Genomic DNA, 22,434 nt, shown 5'->3' with positions numbered 1-22,434 from the left:
ACCTAATTTGGAGTCTAACAAAGGTACTCATTAAAACAGTGAAGTTGAACATTGAATAAAAAGATAAATCCACTGTTTAAAGAAAGCCACTCTTACTAACCTCAAAATGTACTGAAATTATGCAACAGGCACTATAAATACGAAAATTTTTATTCAAGAAGAAAATCTAAGTAGAAGAGGGTATTTTTGATGTGTTAGCCTATACTAAATCCTTCTATTGCTGTTATAAGAGCCAGACACTTCATATGATAATTGCATTTGTATTTTTCTAACTCAATACCTTAAGCAAATGTCAGCGAGTTTCCTGAACATCCTGCTCAAATGCACTAGTGTTCTTATGTGATTTTTATATCATTGCTCAACATAGTTAACTTTGAAGCTTATTAAATACTAGCAAAACCCCCAGCTTTCAGGTCTGAAAACAGCCATTTAATCTCAGCAAAATTTGCATCTATATGAACTGTAGAATTTGCTCCATGAAGGGAAATACACCACAGAGATTAAATTTACAGCACTTAAACTGCAGTAAGAAACACCTCTGATAGTATACATGTAACAAATAATTCATTTGAGCTGAGGTCTGGATATAATGTCCATCATTATGTGTATAGGACATTATCCCAGGTGCTTGTGTTGGTTAACAGCAGGCTCAATCTGAGTCAGCAGTGTGCCCAGGCATCCAAGAGCACAAACAACATTCTGAGGTCCATCAAACACAGTGTAACCAGCCAGCCAAAAGAGGTGATTATCCTGCTGTGTTCAATGCTGGTGCAGCCTCACCTTCAGTATTACGTACAGTTCTGGGCCCCATAATTTAAGAAGGATGTTAAGGTCCCTGAATGTGTACAGAGGAGGGCAACAAAGCTGCTAAAAGGGCTAGAATGTATGCCCTATAAAAAGTGGCTAAGGACTTCATGTTTGCTTAGTTTGGAGAAAAAGAAGCTGAGGGGTGACCACATTGCTGTCTATAGCTTCCTAAGCAGGGGAAGTGGAGAGGGAAGTGCTGAGCTCTTCTCTCTGGTACCCAGTGATAGGATGCACGGGAATGGCTCAAAACTGCAACAGGAGAGGTTTACACTAGGAAGGATTTCTTTACCAGGAAAGCAGTCAAACAGTGCAACAGGATTTCATGCCTCACACCTTTCAGTGTTTAAGAGGCACTGGGACAATGCCCTGGAGAACACACTTTAACTTTTGGTCAGACTTGAGGAGAGGTTCGGATTGGATGTGGTGCTTTGGAAGATGGTTTAGTGGTCACAGAGGTGTAGGGCTGACAACTGGACTTGATGTTCTTCAAGGTCTTTTCCCACCTTAATGATTCTACGATTCTATTAAGTGATCAGGCAGTTGGACTAAATAATCATTGCACGCCCCTTCCAATGGAGAACATTCTATTCTATCTTTCCTGTCCCTCTGTGGGAACCACTGAGTTACTCAGAGAAAAAACACTCTACGTAATGTTTAAGACAGAAATATTTCTAGTAAATGGCACAGTCCTTTTCTTGTACAGAGAACAGCTGTACCAGAGACACATCAACACTTTGATTTAGACCAGCCCGTTTCCTCAAGAGGTAATCAAGCTTCAACCATAGGTTTTTATGATATGCATTTTCTTCGATAAAATACTGACTTTCCTACTGAATCCTTGCTTACAAGTCCCAGTATTAACTTCTTCCCATTCTTGGCAATGTCACTTTTGACTTAAGATTCTCTTTTACTTTGCTGAGAGATTTACCATTTCCATGTGTAGGCTCCTGACCCTAATTTCTGCCAGACAACACAGCAAGAGAGAACCAGCTCATTTTTTTTCCCTTAAAGCATAGGTCTTATTTTCACAAATTCCCAAAAATTTGTCAGTATTTTCTGATAGGACGCTGCTATATGTATATACAGTCATAGAATCACACAATGGTTTTGATTGGAAGTGACCTTTCAGATTATCTAGTTCTAATTTAGTGTGTTCTAATCTAATCTATTCTAATCTAATTCTAATGAAGTGTGGTCAGCAGGTCAAGAGAGGTGATTCTGCCCCTCTACTCTGCCCTGCTGAGACCTCACCTAGAATACTGTGTCCAGCTTTGGTGACCCCAGCACAAGAAAGATGTGGACCTGTTGGAACAGTTTGAAAAAGAGAAGGCTCCGGGGGACCTTATAGTGGCCTTCCAGTACCTGAAGTGTCCCTCATGCTATCACTACAAGCCCTAGCAAGAAGTCCCTCGCCAGCTTTCCTGTAGCCGCTTCAGGTACTAGAAGGCCACTATCAGGTCTCCCCAGGGCCTCCTTTTCTCCAGGCTGAATAACCCAAACTGTCTCAGCCTGTCTTCATAGAAGAGCTGCTCCAGCCCTCTGAACATCTTTGTGACCCACATCTGCACTTGCCCCAACAGCTCCACATGCTTCTTGTGTTCAGGGCCCTGGAAGTGAACACAGTATTCCAGGTGGGGTCTCACAAGAGTGGAGTAGTGGAAGCAAATCACCTCCCTTGACCTCCTGGTCACGCTTCTTTTGGTGCAGCCTAGGACATGGTTGGCTTTCTGGGATGGAAGCACACATTGACAGCTCATGCTCAGCTTCTCATCAACCAACATCAATAATTACTATAACACAGGAACTATTACAGGGATAACATCACAGACTTAGAAGAAATCAGCCATTTTCCTTTGTATTTCTGCATAGACTGCTTAGAATTTCACAGTTTCTTTTCACCATTCTATGCTTTCACATATAAAATAAATGCAGAGAGTTTGTTTCATAGTCTAGAATGTCTATTACTTGAATCTTTCAAATGGCATATGGTCATATATATAAAAATTCCCTTTTAGTGCATTACTGATGAGTATTTCTATATGGTTTTGACTTCATAGCCTTTCATATTGAAAGACCGAAAAAATACTCCAACCATGCAAGCCACTTTCATTTACTTTCAAATGAATCTACATTCTTAATTACAGAATCACAGAATCTTAGGGGCTGGAAGGGACCTCAAAAGATCATCTAGTCCAACCCCCCTGCCAGAGCAAGGTCACCTAGAGCACATCACACAGGAATGTGTTCAGGCGGGTTCTGAATGTCTCCAGCAAAGGAGATTCCACAACCTCTCTGGGCAGCCTGTTCCAGTGCTCTGTCACTCTCACAGTGAAGAAGTTTTTTCTGATATTTACATGGAACCTCCTATGCTCCAGTTTGCATCCACTGCCCTTTGTCCTATCACTGGACATCACTGAAAAAAGCCTGGCTCCAACGTCCTGACACTCACCCTTAACATATTTGTAAACTTTGATGAAGTTGCCCCTTAGTCTCCTCTTCTCCAAGCTAAAGAGACCCAGCTCCCTCAGCCTTTCCTCATAAGGGAGATGTTCCACTCCTTTAATCATCTTTGTCGCTCTGCACTGGACTCTTTCAAGCACTTCCCTGTCCTTCTTGAACTGAGGGGCCCAGAACTGGACACAATATTCCAGATGTGACCTCACCAAGAGGGGGAGGAGAACCTCTCTTGACCTACTAACCACACCCTTTCTAATATACCCCAGGATGCCATTGGCCTTCTTGGCCACAAGGGCACATTGCTGGCTCATGGTCATCCTCCTGTCCACCAGGACCCCCAAGTCCCTTTCTCCTACACTGCTCTCCAGCAGATCAGCCCCCAACCTGTACTGGTACAGGGGTTGTTCTTCTCCAGATGCAAGACTCTACACTTGCCCTTGTTGAATCCCATCAAGTTTCTCCCTGCCCAACTCTCCAGCCTGTCCAGGTCTCACTGAATGGCAGCACAGCCTTCTGGTGTGTCAGCCACTCCTCCCAGTTTGGCGTCATCAGCAAACTTGCTGAGGGCACACTCCGTTCCCTCATCCAGGTCATTGATGAAAATATTGAACAGTACCAGTTCCAGTACCGACCCCTGAGGGACTCCACTAGTCACAGACCTACAACTAGATTCTGTCCCATTGACCACAGCTCTCTGACTTCTTCCTTTCAACCAGTTCAACATCCATCTCACTACCTGATCATCAAGACCACACTTTCTTAGCTTACCTACGAGGATGCTGTGGGAGACAGTGTCAAATGCTTCACTGAAATCAAGATAAAATTACTTCTTGTCAAGTCCATGGGACCTAACAGGATTCATTCACAGCTCCTGAAGCAACTGGCTGATGAAGTTGCAAAGCTATCATGTCCATCATATTTGTAAAGTCTTGGCAGTCTGGAGAAATCCCCACTGACTGGAAAAGAGGAAATGTAACTCCCATTTTCAAAAAGGGAAAAAAAGGGACACCCAGGGAACAATAAACCAGTAAGTCTCACCTCTATGCCCAGCAAGACCATGGAGCAGATCCTCCCGAAGGCTCTGCTAAGGCATGTGGAAAACAAAGGGGTGATTGGTGACCACCAACACAGTTTCAACAAGGGCAAATCCTGCCTGACTAATTTGGTGGTCTTCTACAATTGGGTCACGGCATTGGTGGACAACAGAAGAGCAACCAGAGTTGTAATCAATGGCTTGATGTCCAGATGCTTACCTGTGGCAAGTGGTGTTCCCCAAGTGTCAGTACTGGGACCAGTGCTATTTAACATCTTTGTCAGCGACATGTGCAGTGGCATTGAGTGCACCCTCAGCAAGTTTGCTGATGTCACTAAGCTGTGTGGTGAGGTTGACATGCTGGAGGGAAGGGACGCCATCCAGGCAGACCTTGACAGGCTTGAGAACTGGGCTCATGCAAACTGCATGAAGTTCAACAAGGCTAAGTGCAAGGTTCTGCACCTGGGTCAGGACAATCCAAAGCACAAATACAGGTCAGGTGGAGAATGGATCAAAAGCAGTTTGGAAGAAAAGGACTTGGGGTAACGGAGGATGAGAAGCTCCATGTAAGCTTACCATGTCCTGGGCTGCATCAAAAAAACTGTGGCCAACAGGGCCAGGGAAGTGATTCTTCCCCTTTATTCAGCTTTTCTGAGAGCCCTGGAGACCCGGAGTACTGTGTCCAGTTCTGGAGCCCTCAACACAGGAAGGACATGTTGCTCCTGAAGCAAGTCCAGAGAAGTGCCACAAAGATGATTTGAGGGCTGAAGCACCTCTCCTATGAAAACAGGCTGAAAGAGTTAGCATTCCCCAACCTGGAGAAAAGAAGGATCCAGGGAGACCTCATAGCAGCCTTCCAGTATCTGAAGGGGGTTTATCAGAAAGCTTAGGAAGGATTTTTTAAAAGGGGTTGTAGTGAGAGGACAAGGGGTAATGGCTTAAAACTGGAGGAAGGGAAATTTAGGTTAGACATTAGGAAGAAATTTCTTTAGTGTGAGGGTGGTGACACACTGGCACAGGTTGTCCAGGGAAGCTGTGGAAGCCTCCTTCCTGGAAGTGTTCAAGATCAGGTTGGATGGGGCCCTGAACAATTTGACCTAGGGGGAGGTTTCCTGCCCATGCACAGGTTTTTGAACTAGAGGACCTTTAAGGTCCTTTCCAACTCAAACCATTCTAAGATTCTATGATCTCTATCAAAATGAAGTAAGAAAAAGGGATTAAAAAAAAACAAAACACACAAAAAACCCCAGATGTTGTTAATGACTCCTATTACAAGCAAGCTTGAATTGCATTCTTGTTTGGTTACCTCATCTTCTTCCTCTCTTATAAAATAGAAGTTTCCTGTATCCACACATCTTTGAATTCTCCTCCATAATGGAAAACTGATTAATTTTCTGTGTCCTGTATATATCTGCTTCAGAAATAATCTTCTCACTAATGACTTTTCTTGTTGTGTATAATTTGTATTCTCCGAAAAGCAACTATTTGCAAATCTTCCCTTCTTCCACCCTTCTTCACCATTAGATACTGGTTTTCATAGCTCATTACAGTTAGCTGCACTAAAGTATAATGCTTTTGCATTTCATGAACACAGACTGCTTGTCACAGTTTGACTCAGAATCGTCAACTGAACCAGTGACAACAATGCTCTCGATCCCCTCCCACACAGGCAGGGAAGGGAGAGAGAATAAGGAGAGAGACTTCCTGGATTGAAAACTAAACTAGACAGCTTTAACTAAATACTAACGATAAAATAAAATATGTACAAATATACAAATGTGCTCAGGAATGTGCAGAACCCTATTGCCTCTCCCCACCCACAGCAACTCCCACGGCATGTCCTGAGCTGGGAGCAGTTCCAAAACGTCCTGGAGCTGCCGGAGAGAGTGGCAGAGCAGACAGGAGCTGAGGGGAGAGTTGTGAGGGTCAGGAATGCATGAGCCTGGGGATCAATGGTGATGGATAGATGGAGTCCTCCCTGGACACCAGCCATGGATGGAAGAGAAGGGAAAAAGAAAAAGGATGGGGCTTGACTTTCGTGATCCCTGACCTTACACTGAGCTTACATAGATACTACTCAATTTTGCTGTCAGTCTAGTCCTCTCCTTCCAACCATCTGAGGCTGCAGATTCAACAAGCAGAGCAAAGTGACCTTGGCATCTCAGCAGTAACACAAACTGGAAAACTTGCTGCTAGTTAATCTCCATCAAGTGCATCCTACAAACACAAACCTGACTCATTTTGTCAGCATTGCTGACCATGTTCAAGTTTTCTTCATGGCAGGAATCTCTTTACCAAATTCTTCAGATTAGATTAGGATAAGCATTTAAAAACAACTACAAAACCTAGCCAGCTTGACAAACAAGAAAATGGTAACCACGTGCTACAACGATATGAATGCTTCAGATCACTACGGGACTGTAAATTATAACAGACTGACAAGTAAAAATTTACTGCATTTTCATCAGGAAACAAAATTGTATTAATATACCAAATGAAATTTTTGCAGAACACTGAGGGCTGGCGCTCTTCCCTAAGATACATAACCCATCCCAGTTACTCATAGGAAAATTGATGAATAAAGAAACCATGCGGGGCAATTTTTATTATCAGTTAGGCACAACAATTAGAAAACTGTGCATAGTTTCAGCTTGCATGTTTTCCTTCCCAAGTCCCATTTTCTATATATTGCTTGCCCAGAGAGATTGTCTTCCAGCATCAAATTTCTTTATTAGCAACAGCAAGCAGGGGAGAGCACACTTGTTGTATATACTGGCTAAATCTACACTGAATACACACTGATCATTCCTAGAATTGCTTCATTTTATGTGATCCCATTTGTCAAGTTGGAAAAAAAATTAAGAAAGGTAATCAGACATGTAGAAAGATCAGAAAAGTGCAGCAAAAGTACTACTGATTCCAACAAAATAAGATTATTATGGCCAGATTTCTCATAAACATTTTAACTTGTTATAACATTAAGCACAGGTACTGGTAAAACGGAATCCTACTCAATAAACACGACTCTACAATGCTGCTATTTGACTCAGTAATTTAAAATTTTGATCTGATAATTCAAAACTTCATCTGCAACAAGCAAAAGGTTTCCTGCTGTTTTGATCCCTGGCATTATTTACTTACCAAAATGTCAAGGCTTCGCATTCTGGCCCGCATAGTCCTGCTTGAGAATGATGTTAAAAGTAAGCGACAAATCCCATTTCATTCCAAAACAAAGACATCTTAGAAGCTGTTTATAATGTAATTGAATTTGTTTATCATACTTTATTAAAAAATTACTGGATTGTTTACTTGCATATTCTTCATCAGAATTACTACTTGGTAGAAATGCTTCTAAGGAAAACAGTGCATGTATGCTGGAATAGTGAACCCACAAACATATCATTTTGTTTACACAAAGTTATGGCAAGGTAATTGAATCTGCAGCAACTTCTAAAGATGACAGACTCCAGGTGAAAAACACAGATTACCTTAATAATTATAACTATCTATTCATAACTAGCTTCTAAGAGACTAAAACACCTGTTTCTTTTATCACATATGCAAAACACTAATCAATTGTAGCATCCATTGACCTAGGCAACTGTGAATTCAACTAGCAATTTTCAAAACAACATGTAATCTTCCTGCTTCTCAGCCAAATATGTATGTGTTATTTGTAGGAAAGGAGGAAAAGAGCATGGCAGTACAAAGTAAAAGGAAGGACAAGTTGTCTGCCATGTTGTCAATCTTTCCAAAGAGGCAGAGTAGCAAACCTAAGTTGATAACCCCCGCTACTGGATACCACAATAAAGACTGCATAGATTCTGGTTATTTTCATCGCACAGCAGCTCTGGAAAGAAAGAGCTGAAGCTACTTAAGACAGCCCACAATGGTTTTTTTTCAGCAAGAATAAAGAATAAATGGAGTATCTAAAATCTTAACTTTGGAGAAACAGAAGTTTAAAGGTGGAAAGCTACAGATGGTTAAAGCAAGGACAGGTAGCCTGTGAGAAACACAGAAAAATTGTCTGAGTGATCATGCTGGAAAAGCTAAAGCCATGATAGAACTAAATCTGGCCAGGGACAAGAAGAAAAGCTTCTACAGGTACATCAGTAATAAAAGGAAGATTAGAGAAAATGTGAGCATGCTCACATGGGAGACCTGGTTGCCTGGGATATGGAGAAATCTGAGGTACTCAATGATTTTTTTTTGCTTCCGTCTTCACTGGCAAAGTCTCAGAAGGCAAAGGCAGGGACTGGCAGAATGAGGAACCATCAACAGTAGGGTTAGATCAGGTTCAAGACCATCTAAGGACCATGAAGGTTCTCAGGTCCATGGGACCTGATGACATACCTCTGCAAGCCCTGAAGGAACTGGCAGATGAAGCTGCTAAGCAGCTATCCATTGTATTTAAGAAGTCGTGGCAGTCTGGTGAAGTTCCTACTGAGTGGAAAAGGAAAAACATAGCTCCCAATTTTAAGAAAGGAAAAAAGGAAGACCTGGGGAACTACAGGCCAATCAGTCTCACCTCTGTGCCTAACAAGACCACGGAGCAGATCCTTGTGGAAATTATGCTAAGGCACATGGAAAATAAGGCGGTGATTGGCGACAGCCAGCATGTCTTCCCTAAGGGCAAATTGTGTCTGACAAATTTGGTGGCCTTCCATGAAGGGGTCACAGTGTTGGTAGATAAGGGAAGAGCAACTGATGTCATTAACGTGCACTTGTGCAAAGCATTTGACACTGTTTTGCACGGCATCCTGATCTCTAAACTGGAGAGACATGGACTGGATGGATGGCCCACTCAGTGGATAAGGAATTGTCTGAATGGTTGTGCTCAAAGAGTTGCAGACAACAGCTCAATGTCGAAGTGGAGATCAGTGACAAGTGGCGTTCCTCAGGGGTTGATATTGGGACCACCACTGTTTAACATCATTCTTGGTGACACAGACAAGGGGATTGGTGGCACTGGTGTGGCCACACCTTGAGTACTGTGTTCAGTTTTTGGCCCCCAGTACAAGGACATTGAGGTGTTGGGTTATTTCCAGACAAGGGCAACAAAGCCCTGTGAAGGGTCTAAAAAGCAAGTCTTATGAAGAGCGGCTAAAAGAACTGGGGTTTAGTCTGGAGAAAAGGAGGCTGAGGGGACACCTTATGGCTCTCTACAGCTACCTGAAAAGGCACTGTAGCGAGGTTGGTGTTGGTGCTTCTCACAAGTTACAAATGATAGAACAAGAGGAAATGGCCTCAAGTTGTACCAGGGGAAGTTTAGATTGGATTAAAGGGAAACTGTCCTTACTGAAAAGGTTGTCAGGCACTGGAACAGGCTGCCAAGGACAGTGGTGAGTTGCCATCCCTGGAAGCCTTTAAAAGCATAGATATGGTACTCAGGGACATGGTTAAAGGTGGGCTTGGCAGTGTGCTCGATTAACAGTTGGACTTAATTATCTTAAAGTCTTTCCCCACCTACACGATTCTAAGATTGTATGATCTTACCATAGCAAACCTTAGTGTTCTACGAATGAAGAATGAAGTTAAAACTACCAAACAACAAAGCTAGTCTTTTAATGACAAAAATACAGAAATTTAGAATATTCTTTTCTACTCTCTTGTGAGACCCCACCTGGAGTAGTGTGCCCAGTTCTGGAGCTCCCAACACAGGAAGGATATGGACTTGCTGGAGCAAGTTTAGAAGGCTGGAGCACCTGTCCTAGGAAGACAGGCATAAGAGTTGGGGTTGTTCGGCCTGCAGAAAAGAAGGCTTCAGGGAGATCTTATCCATACTTAAAGGGGGCCTACAGGAAAGCTGGAGAGGGACTTTTTACATGGGTATGCAGTGATAAGATGAGGGTCAATGGTTTCAAGCTGAAAGAGGGCAGATTTAGACTGGATATTAAGAAGCTATTTCTCTGAGGATGGTGTGACACTGGAACAGGTTGCCCACTGGAATTGTGGATAGCCCTTCCCCTGGAAGTGTTCAAGGCCAGTCTGGATGGCACTTTGTGCAACCTGTTCTAGTGGAAGGTGTCCCTGCCCATGCAGGGAGGTTCAAAGAAGATGATCTTTAATGTTCCTTCCAATCCAAACCATGCTTTGATTCTATGAATGTTAAAAGATCCAGCTTCTAAAACAATGAAGATTTTCAAAACACTGCTAAGTGTCATTGGACATAAAATGATTTATCTTGAATGGCTTAAAACAAAAACACTTTGATACTGAAAAAAAGGAAAGTTGCTGAATCACAGTAAAACACTGTCAAGGCTTTATAGTCTTCCTACTCTGAAAACGGTGATACAGTAATGGCTCTTGAGAAACTTTCATTTTTTTCTCTGGTCTCATAATACATATGTAAACTGAAAGTATTGCTGCCAGGAACTTCTCATTGCTGTTAAAAAAATGTAGTGTCAAGAACACTTAACCTTAGCATAACACCAATCAGTAACCAAATCTTCAGACTGCTTGATATGTAAGAAGTGCTATGATTTTCAACATTTTTTTTTTTTTTCAATCAAACAGAAGATCAGCCACAGTAAGAGACAGCAGCTGAAAATGACAGTTGGGATATAAATGCACTTAGCTGAGAATGGATGGGAAGCAGAAGCACACTTCAAGGTGCTATGCTTCATATGCTGATGTGGCAAATTTTTCAGACCAAGGAAAAAAGAGCCAAGCACAGTATCTGACAGAAAATATTTTATCATAGGCATATTTTGGGAATTTTAGACAACTCAAAAAAACTCACATAAGATTATAGATTAAACAGTACAGGCCTCTTCAGTGTTTCAGACATGATTTTTGAAACATTTACCTGTCATTTTAATTCACTGAGGCTAAAAGCAAGCTTATGAAGTCTCAAGTTAAGAACTGAACGTCAAAACCTGACTTAGGTATCTTCAGTTCTCTCCATTCCTTTGTTGTGTTCACGCCACTCACCCTTTGCTAACCACAACTAAAAGAAAAACTTGTCTAGATTTCTAGCTTACCTAAAATTTTAGTAGGAAGGCTTAACAAAGCAAAAATATCTATTAAAAAAGAATAAGGCTAGCTTGAGTACTAGGTGTGTCCCCTACATACAGAGCTTCCCTCAGCTCTGGCAGACAAACAGGGGGAACAAATATTTGTGAATGCTTGCTGTGTTCCTGGGACAGAGGAAGAAAGTTTCACAACAGAGCATGCTCTTTTTCTTTCTCCCGCTGGCTCAGCTCTGCTTCTTTGCACTCTTCTGCAAAACAGGCATTTATGGAGCACTAATTCTGCTACCCAAATAAATTAATAAGGGTGCTACTCTCCCTTTTCTCCTTCTGCAGCTGTGCATTACCTGCTACCTAGATGTGTCATCAAGTTCCAAATGCATTTGAAGATTCCAACATTTTCCTAGGTGTTTCTACTGTTTTTTGCCATCTAACACTACTATTTTTCTAGTATTCAACCTAAGAATTCTTTATCATGAACTAAGAGCACTTTTATCCTTTTCTTCCTAGCTGATGTAAAGATCAATGCATCACTGTCACTTATACAGCTCCTGTTGACACATTTGAAAGCTTATTGTCTCCTGACACTGTTTCCTCTTTTTAATATAATAAATACAGTTATTCAAATTTTCCTCAAAGGAGACCTTATCTAGCCATTTTCCTTGCTTTCCTCCAAAAACTCTCGTTTTTCTACATCCTCCTATAAGTATAGTACCCCAGACCCAGTTCTATGAGACCTGCCTAACACCAAGAGCAGAATAACTGCTTTTTGTCAACCTGAAAGGTCCCTGCCAATCATTTCAAAATGAAGTGTCCCTTTTTCTACATCTAACTGTACCACTGTCTCAACATTTTGAAATTATCTGGTACTTTTCCAACACTGGCCTTGTTCTGCTTCCTTGTTGAGCTGCTATACTGCCAATACCACCAAGTTCTTTTCCATCCGGCACCTTTCCAGCCACTCCTCCCCAAACCTGTAGTGTTGCATGAGGTTGTTGTGACTTAAGTGCAGGACCTGGCCTGTTGAACCTCACAGAATTGGCCCATTGATCCAGCCTGCCCAGTTCTCTCTGAAGAGCCATCTCTACCTTCAAGCAGAGAAACACTCTCACCCAACTTGGTGACACTTGCAAACTTACTGAGGGTGCACTTGATGCCCTTATCCAGTAGATTGATAAAGATATTCAAGAGAACTTGCCCCAATACTAACTTCCGGGGAACACCACTTGTGACTGACTGCCAGCTGGATTTAAGTCCACTGATGCTGTAACTCTTTGGGCGTAGCCAGTGTTTTAGTGAGCAAAGCATACACCTGCCCAGGCCATAAGCAGCCAGTTTCTTCAGGAGAATGGCGTGGGAATGGTGTCAAAGGCTTTACTAACATCTAGGTAGACAACATCCACAGCTTTTTCCTCATCCACTCAGCAAGCTACCTTGTCCTAGATAGAGATCAGGTTTGCTTTCACGAACCCACGCTGGCTGGGCCTGATCATTTGGTTGTCTTGCATTTGCTGCATAATGGCACTCAAAATTATCTGCTCCATAACCTTCCCTGGCACCGAGGTCAGACTGTCAGGCCTGTACTTCTCTGAATCCTTCTTCTGGCCCTTTTTGTAGATAGGTGTCACATTTGCCAACCTCCAGTCAACTGGGACTTCTGGATGTCTAAGTGGTGTAGTAGGCCACTAACCATTGCTCCTTGGACTATGTTTCCATGACTGCAACAATATCATAGTTTTCCTACTGCATAATGGCTTCCAGCTCTTTCTGTTTGTTACCTGCCTTTCTTGACTTTGCTGCCACATACAACTTTGGTGCTCCATCCCATACCTCCACTGAGATAGCATATTGAAGGACCTCAATAGCACACCATCCCTCAAACACTGGTGTGTCACCCCTGGGCTTGTCTCCCACAAGCCTGGTTTTATCTTTCTCTCCCCCTTCAAATCTAATGTAAAGCTCTTTCATTGAGCCCTGCTAACTCCTGCACAAAGATTCTTTCCCCCCCTTGAAATAGGTGTACCCCATCTGTTACCAGCAGCCCTGTAGTAAGCCCTGAACCAAAGTCTTCACCAGATCCTTCAGTTTTGAAAGCAAGCCTCAGCTAGAGGGTCAGTCTCACTTTGTTTTTGCAAACACTGAATTTGAGGAGTTAAATAGATGATCCAGTGTTTCCTCCCTGCATCATGCACTTGATCTCACGTGCTATGGTGCATTTTCCAGACTGTTTTTTCCCTAAGCAAACCAGTATTTTTAGCTCTTGTGTCTCCTTCCAAATAGCATTTGCTGCTACACTGCTTTGATCTCAATGAATATCAAAGGACTCTAAATTACAATTCCTAAATAAATTGCTTACATTTAACCATACTCTATGTTTTAATCAGGGTAGAACACAAAGGGAATGATGTTTCCACTCCTAGCATATCAGCTGCTTATGGTAATCCACATACAGCTCAAGTCTCCTTTATCAGTCTTTTGCTAGATGCTGAGCTCTAAAATACTATTTGATTCTTGATGGTACTTACTTCCACACCTTTTGCTGTATTTCTGAATAACAATCTGCAGTAATTCCAACCAAAAAAATAGTTTAACATGCATCAAAGCAATCTTTCAACCACGTGTGTTAAAACCCAAATGGAATTTCAAGACATGAGATATTTAATACACAATGGAAAGGACTTTTAATTTGAAGCCTTGCTGTCCTATGAATCAGAAATTTTCAAGTACAGCTACTATCGAAGGAGTCAAGTAAGGCAGAAATAAAGTTTCAGGATTCTGCTCATTGATATAATTCAAACCAATGTATTTCTGAGCTTTAAAGCATGCACAGACATTGTGAATCTTTTAGGATGTTTCCATAACTGATGAATGTACATTCAGCTACCTATTTACTCAAGAAGTTAAAGTGTTTTTTCTAGTTATTGCAATATGAAGACATATATGGAAGACACAGGCAGGTGACTTCTATAACACTATTAATTGAAAAGAATATGAATAATGCATTCTCCTGGGCAATAAAGCTTTATGAATAATTCCCAGAAAATTTAAGAACACATAAAGAAAGAGAGCAATTGGTTTTAGAGGAATGAGACTGTCAGATTCTTTCACATAAACTATGGGTGTTATTTCCCACAGTGACAGGATACTTCACTACTCTTCTTCAAAAAAGACCATTTAAGGGACAGGCATGAAATACATATTTCAGATTAAAAGCTGCACTTTATATCGATAGCTCTTCCCAGCGCTAATAGGACAACTCTAAATTCCTGCTCAGAAAAGTTTGGGAACTGGGAACCCACTATCCTATCAATATGCAGGACAAATTAATGACAACATAAGGTTCAAATCTCAGTATGGTGTTCGACTGTGAAATAGACATTGAAGATACAGTTACCCTAACAAAGCAAATTTTAGTCAAGCCAAAATATGTTTAAGATTACAGAGGGCATATAGTGGCTTCAATTCTTGTTTCAGGATTTAGCAAAACTAAACTGTAGAGCCTCATGTGTCTGTATATAAACAAAACAGATTTAGGTCCCTCTGGCTGTGAAACTGAACGTGGTACTTGTCAACAGGCATCACGATGAACAGCAATCTTAAGGTTTGTACTATTCTCCACTTTCTCAGTACCACCAAAAGAAGCAAAGGCACTTTCAAGTGAGTACTGTTTACAGCAATTACTTAAAAGTCTACCAGAATGTGCATTAGCATTTTTAAAAGCATCTGTGTGTTGAAGTGACTGATAAAGCATTTTTAAAAAACATTTTCAAATGTTCTCTTTTGCTTTATCTGTAATAGACTACAATAAATAGCAACAGAAAATTGCTTTAAAAAGGAACTATCAATTGGGATGAAATGTAGATCATAAGGAGGCACCATGAAAGACTGGAACAAATGACAGAGAAGACAATTTCTCATTATTTCTTACTTAAGCAAAGCACAAGAATCTCAAAAGTATTTGTTATCATCATTGAACATTCATGTGATGCAAAGGCCTAGCAAAAGCTAGGCAAAAGCTCACAATTATCCACAGAAATTTGCAAGAAATTAAGAGTATTAATAGTCTGCGAATATTGCAGAAGTTATCTTATGGGGCAGGAACAGATTTTTAAAGATTTAGTTTTTATGCCTTTAATTTTAAATAAGCATTACAGACAGGAGTAGCCTGAAGACTGTCAGGAAAGACTGTAGAGTGCTGGGAGAGGCGGAGAAGGGCTCAAGCACAGTGTTCTCATCAATCCTTCCAGTAAAAGGGAAAAGGATGGAAAGGACCAACCAAATTGGAGAAGTCAACAAATGGTTACAGGAGTGGTGCTTCAGTTACAGGGCTTCAGTCCAAGACTAATTTTGAAAAACCTGGTCTCTTGGGGGCTGATGGGCTTCACTTGTCTGAGAAAGGGAGAGAGTCTTTGGCCAGAGGCTGGCCAATTTAGTTAGGTGATGCCAGGGGAGGGGACCCTCAACTCATCTCACACCCATCACCTTGAGGACAGAGCCAGTAACAGATGCCCAGGGCCTGCAGGATTGCAGGACAACAGGAAAGCATCTGAACTGCAAAATGTAATCCATGCCAGCATGACTGCTTTGAAGGGGGCCCATCTTAGATGCCTCTTTGTGAATGCACAGAGCATGGGAATAAACAAGAGGAACTGCAGATGTGAGTATGCCTGCAGGGCTATGACGTTATCGGTATCACTGAGATGTGGTGGAATGACTCACAGAATCATGGAATTGTCATAGTTGGAAGGGACCTCCAGAGATCATCTAGTCCAGCTCCCCCTGTAAAGCAGGATTGCCTAGAGAACATTACTCAGGATGGCATCCAGGCGGGTCTTGAATATCTCCAGGAAAGGGAACTCCACAACCTCCTTGGGCAGCCTGTTCCAGTGCTCTGTAACCCTCACCATAAATTAAATTTTTCCTCATATTTAAATGGAACTTCCTATGTTTCAGCTTGTGCCCACTGCCCCTTGTCCTGTCACTGGGAACTACTGAAATTAGTCTGGCTCCATTCTCCTTGCACCCACCCTTTAGATACTTGAAGGCATTAATAAGGTCTCCTCTCAGCCTTCTCTTCTCCAGGCTAGTCTCCCAGCTCTCTCAGCCTCTCCTCATAAGGGAGATGCTCCAATCTCCCAATCAGCTTTGTTGCCCTTGGCTGGACTCTCTCTAGTAGTTCCCCATCTCTCTTGAAATGGGGAGCCCAGAACTGGATGCAGTATTCCAGATGTGGCCTCATCAGGGCAGAGTAGAGGGGCACAATGATCTCTCTTGACCTACTGGCCACATACTTTCTTATGCAACCCAGGATTCCACTGGCCTTCTTGGCAGCAAGGGAACATTGCTGGCTCATGGGTAATTTACTATCTACCAGGACTCCTAGATCCTTCTCCTCAGAACTGCTTCCCAGCAGGTCACCCCCTAACCTGTATTGATGCATAGGGTTATTCCTGCCTAGGTGAAGGACCCTACACTTGCCCTTGTTGAACCTCATCAGGTTCTTCTCTTCCCAGCTCTCCAGCCTGTCGACACTGGATGGTAGCACAGCCCTGTGGTGTGTCAGCCACCCCTCCCAGTTTGTATCATCAGCGAACTTGCTGAGGATACACTCTGTCCCCTCATCCAGGTCATTGATGAGTATGTTGAACAAGACCAGACTGAGTATTGACCCCTGGGGAGCACCACGGGTTACAGGCCTCCAACTCAACCCACTCCATTAATCACAGCCCTCTGAGTTCCGTCACACAGCCAGATCTCAATCCATCTCACTGTCCACTCATCTAGCCCACAGTCCCTCAGTTTCCTAATGAGGATGTTATGGGAGACAATGACAAAGGCCTGGCTGAAGTCAAGGTAGATGACATCTGCTCTCCCCTCATCCAGCCAACCAGTTATGACATTGTTACCCTTGATAAATCCATGTTGACCACTCCTAATAACTTTCTGTACTTCAATATGTTTAGAGATGACATCCAGAATGAGTTGCTCTATCACCTTCCCAGGGACAGAGATTAGACTAACTGGCTTGTAGTTCCCTGGGTCCTCATTCTTGCCTTTTTGAAAACTGGAGTGATATCAGCCCTCCTCCAGTCCTCAGGCACCTGTCTTGTTCTGCATGAGCTTTCAAAGATAATGGAGAGTGGCCCAGCAATAACATCTGCCAGTTCTCTCAGCACTCATGGGGGCATCCCATCAGGGCCCATGGACTTATGGATGTTCAGTTCGGCCAAGTGGTCTCTAACCCAGACCTCCCGTACCGAGGGAAAATCTTCCTCCTTTCAGACCTTTCCCCTTGCCTCCATGTTCTGGGATTCATGAGGGACAGCTTTAGCAGTGAAGACTGAAGCAAAGAAGGCATTCAGCAACTCTACCTTCTCTGTGTCTTCCATGACTAGGGTGCCCACCTCATTCATCAGCAGGCCTGGATTTTGATGATCTTTGATCAAGTTCCAACGCCTCTGCCATGAGCACAAAACCTCGTGCAACCTGGCCTTAAAAACCTTCAGGGATGGGGCATCAACAACCTCCCTGGGCAAGCCATTCCAGTTCCTCACCACCTTATAGTGAATAATTTCTTCCTAATATCTACCCTAAATCTCCCTACTCTCAGTTTAAAACCATTACCCTTTGTCCTATCACTATCCTCTCTGATGAAAGCCCCTCCCCAGCTTTTCCGTAGGCCCCTTTCAAGTACTGGAAGGCTGCAATAAGGTCTCCTCGGAGCCTTCTCTTCTCTAGGCTGAACAGCCCCAATTCTCTTAGCCTGTCTTCATAGCAGAGGTGCTCCAGGTCTCTGATCATCTTGGTGGCCCTTCTCTGGACCCTCTCCAACAGCTCCGTATCTTTCTTGTGCTGAGGGCACCAAAACTGTACACACTACTCCAGGTGTGGCCTCACCAGAGCAGAGTAGAGGGGCAGAATCGCCTCCCTGCTGGTTGTGCCTCTTTTGATGCAGCCCAGGATGCAGATGGCCCTCTGGGCTGCAATCGCACACTGGTAGCTCATGTGAAGTTTCTCACCTACTACCACCCCTAAGTCCTTTTCCTCAGGACTGCTCTCTAGCCATTCTCCCCCGAGCCTGTATTTGTGCCTGGGGTTGTGCCAACCCAGGTGCAGGACCTTGCACTTGGACTTTTGAACTTCATGAGGTTGGCACTGGCCTACCTCTCCAGCCTGTCAAGGTCCCTATGGATGGCGTCCCTTACCTCTGGGGTGTCAACCACACCACACAGCTTGGTATCATCAGCAAACTTGCTGAGGATACACTCAATCTCACTCAATTCCATCAGCCTCTACATCCTGGTTGAAGGTCTATAACAAACTCCCACCATGATGTCTGCCTTATTGGCCTTCCCCTTGATTCCTACCCATAAACACTCAACACTGTCATTCACATTGTTAAGTTCTAGGCATTCAAACCTATCTCTAATACAGAAGGCCATCTCATCACCTCTCATTCCTTGCCTATCCCTTCTGAAAAGTTGGCAGCCATCAATCACAGCACTCCAGTTATGCAAGTCTTCCCACCATGTTTCTGTGACAGCAACTATATCATAGTTTTCTTGCTGTACAATGGCCTCCCAGCTCCTCCATTTTGCTGCCCATGCTGCATGCATTGGTGTAGATGCACTTCAGCCGGGCTAATTGTCCTGACACCTTTCTGGGGGGACAAGCCCTAATTCCCACCTGACTGCGCTCAGACACTTCCGTAGTTACCAAGTTATCACTACCCCTCATGTCTTTGCTACCACATGGATCACCATCCTTTACCTCCACTGAGACAAAAGACTGTAAGACCTCGCTAGCACTTTTACCCACAACCACTGGCCTGGTGTCATCAGTGAACTTGCTGACAGTGCACTCTGTTCCCTCATCCAGGTCACTGATGAGTATATTGAATGGTACTGGTCCCAGTACTAACCCCTTAGGGTCTTCACCAGACACAGGCCTCCAGCTAGACTCTGTCCCATTGACCACAACTCTCTGACTTCTTTCCTTCAACCAGTTCACAATCCACCTCACTATGCAATCAAGACCACACTTCCTCAGTTTAGCTATGAGGATGCTGTGAGCTATGATGTCAAGTGCTTTACTGAAATCCAGATAAACCACATCCACTGCACTACTAATATCTATTCACTTGGTTATGTTCTCATAAAAGGCTATCAGGTTGGTTACATGTGACTTCCCCTTGGTAAAACCATGCTGACTGTTCCTAGTGACCCTCTTCTCCTTGATATACCTAGAGACAGTGCTGAAGATAAGTTGTTCCATCACCTTTCCAAGGATGGAGGTGAGGCTGACCGGTCTATAGTTACCCAGGTCCTCCTCCTCGCCCTTTTTGAAGACTGGAGTGATATTTACTTTCCTCCAGTCCTCAGGCATCACTACTGTTCCTCGTGACTTACCAAAGACGATTGAGAGCAGCCTAGCAATGTCTTCCACCAGTTCCCTCAGAAACTGCAGGATCATCCCCATCAGGACCCATGGATTTATGGATGTCCAGATTGCTTAACTGATTCCTAACCCAGTCCTCATCAACCAAGGCAAACTCCCCCTTTATCCTGACTTCCTCTGGGACCTCAGGGGTCTCGGGCTCCAGAGGACAGTCTCTAGCAGTGAAGACAGAGAAAAAGAAGGCATTCAGTAACTCTACCTTCATTGGTATCCTCTGTCACCAGGACACCACCTCATTCAGCAGTGGGCCTATATTGCCTCTAGTGTTAGTCTTGTCTACAACTTATTTGAATAAGCCTTTTCAGTTGTCCTTGGCCTCTCTTGCTAGGTTTCATTCCAAGGAGGCCTTGTCTTTCCTAATTGCCTAGTTTCCTAGTCTTATATTCCTCTGAAAGACACAACTACCAATCAAAATCAAATGGTTTCTTATTCATTTAAGCTGAATAGCTATAAACAAAGCTTTGAACTTATTGTATATCAAAGTATTTCTCATTTAGAACCTGCCATCTAAACAGGACTACTCACCTTGCTGCAACTGCAGGAGGGATGACCAGTATGAACTTTAGCTGTGCCTCACGCAGAGCTTCAGAAAGGTGAGTAAGCAAGTGAATCAACTCCCTGAAATACAAATACATTGTTAGAGGGAAAGCCAGTAAAACTGGTGCTATATAGTGGCAAGACAAAGTTAACAAGTGACAGTAGAAATAATTGAAAAACTGAAGTTGGCAAGAGAGCCAAACAGCTTGTAGAGAATGACCATAGTGGAAAAAAAAAAATATGAGGAAGACTGATCTTAATGAACTAAGAACATTCAACTGCTGGAGACAGTCTTAGTTTTATTTGAACTAGTGATCACCTTGAGACTAAAATGTTTCCTAGTTTTATTTGAATCTAATTACGCATTGTTAGCATGTAAAACCAGCATATCTTGCCAGAGCAGGGCATCAACTGAGGTCATACTCAGTACAAAGAAATATAACAATAGAAGAGCCAAACCCTGTTCTGAAACAAGCAGTTGTTGGATAGATTCAAGTTACCATACTACCACATATGAGGTCAGAGAATTTTCACAGCAAGACATGCGATCTTCAACGGATATTTAGAAATATTTCTGCTGATGGATTTTCATGTACAAGTAACCCTTCTGTTTCACAATACATTACTGTACAGCCACAAAATAATTGTTTGACAATGTCATATCTGGAAATATCCCTTCCATATGCATCAGTTAAAGACTTTCACAAAAGTTGATTTTCATATCCATATTCTAAGCATTTCAACAGGAAAATAAACTACAAAAATTTCATGTAAATTGCTTCTATAGTCCTTCTGACTTGAAGGGTGATATTAATAGAAAATCCTTCAGAGACAGACTGCATTTACAAAAAAAGTTTAAAGGCTATTGTTATCTTAAGAGTAGTCCAATATTACTCTCAATTTGCACTACAAATATGGCTCTTCTGTGTGACTTCATTAAGTAATTTGATTTTTCACAACAAAGTCAACTTTCATATTTACCCACTGGCAGGGTGGATCCACATAGTCAGACAGATTATATTAGCATGGAATTCTAGATGTGTTCAGAATTGTGCTTAAGCCTGAACTGAGTATAAGGCAACTCCACAACCCATTCTAATAGGCAAGTGCTAAAGCAAGAAAAGCAGGATATATATGTAAGTGATAACTCAAGTTGTTTGTTCCACTTGAACTGGACTAGACCTGCACTCTCTGAAATAACTTTTGGTACTGTCACGCCTTTCAAGGCAGTATCAACCTAGAGATTTTTTTCTGGAATCACTGATCTTGCAATATAATTATCCATCACAGTAGAGATGCTTGACTTGAACAGTCTAGACACTATCCAAAGGCAACCAAGTATTTTCATCTCCCCTGAAATAGTTTGATGCCTTATGAAAACTTCCTAATGATGCTACAAAAGCCATTACTCTCAAAATCCTGGCAAACTAACAAAGCAAGTTTTATTACTTTCCCAATTTAATAAGTATTTTGTGCTTACAATTTTGAGAGACGGCTGTGCTGAGCTCTTGACAATAAACTGTCACACTGCCACACATATTTCTCTTCTGAAGGGACATGAGATTACAGGAATCAGCTTTTGGTCTGTCTGTAGCCTGTACTTCTACCATTCTTGCTCTGGAAAAGTAACAGTTTTCCCTCCCATTTCCTTATGCATTCCATATTAAGAGTGTCACTACTCAAACAAATCAATTATAGCAAAAAGGAATCCTTTTCCATAGAAACACATTAAAAAATTACAACACTAAACTATACAGACTCCAACATACACATCACGGCTCCCACATAACCTTATCAAAACCTCTAAGTATTAAAACTAGCTAAGCCTTCTTTCCCATTGATTTGTGTCTCATGGCTAAGTGACCTTTATAACTAATTATACCCGAACTGCAGTGTAAGTGCAATCTTTATTAGATGTCAGATGAGATAAATTTGATCAAAGAATCAATTTCTCTAGTACTGAGATTATTCTACACTGTTCGTAAGCAGGAATCTCTTCTCTGACTGCCTGTGTTAGCTGTAGGAATTTTGAGACCTCTACACCATGCAAAACATTTGCTGATTTAAATTTAATTATTTAAAAGTTGAAGGGACAGACGGAGTGGTAAAATAGGACAAAAGAACTTAACATAGTTGCAGAGCAAGATAGTATTTTTCATACAGAAACAAGGC

The 22,434-nt window shown here is 42.4% G+C and overlaps 1 protein-coding gene across 4 annotated transcripts in view; it reads right to left on the bottom strand.

Moving 5' to 3' along the window:
• CHID1 (chitinase domain containing 1) overlaps positions 1–22,434 on the bottom strand; it is a 105,328-nt gene that overhangs the window by 65,413 nt on the left and 17,481 nt on the right. For all 4 annotated transcript variants that reach the window (XM_051622321.1, XM_051622322.1, XM_051622323.1 and 1 more), the window contains one exon: positions 20,251–20,343. In XM_051622321.1, the coding sequence (XP_051478281.1) occupies positions 20,251–20,343 (93 nt within the window). The remainder of the gene's footprint in view (positions 1–20,250; positions 20,344–22,434) is intronic.

The sequence above is a fragment of the Apus apus genome, chromosome 5 (genome assembly GCF_020740795.1).
Source record: "Apus apus isolate bApuApu2 chromosome 5, bApuApu2.pri.cur, whole genome shotgun sequence".
Taxonomy (NCBI): Eukaryota; Metazoa; Chordata; class Aves; order Apodiformes; family Apodidae; genus Apus; species Apus apus.
This window is presented reverse-complemented; position numbering and strand designations above follow the sequence as displayed.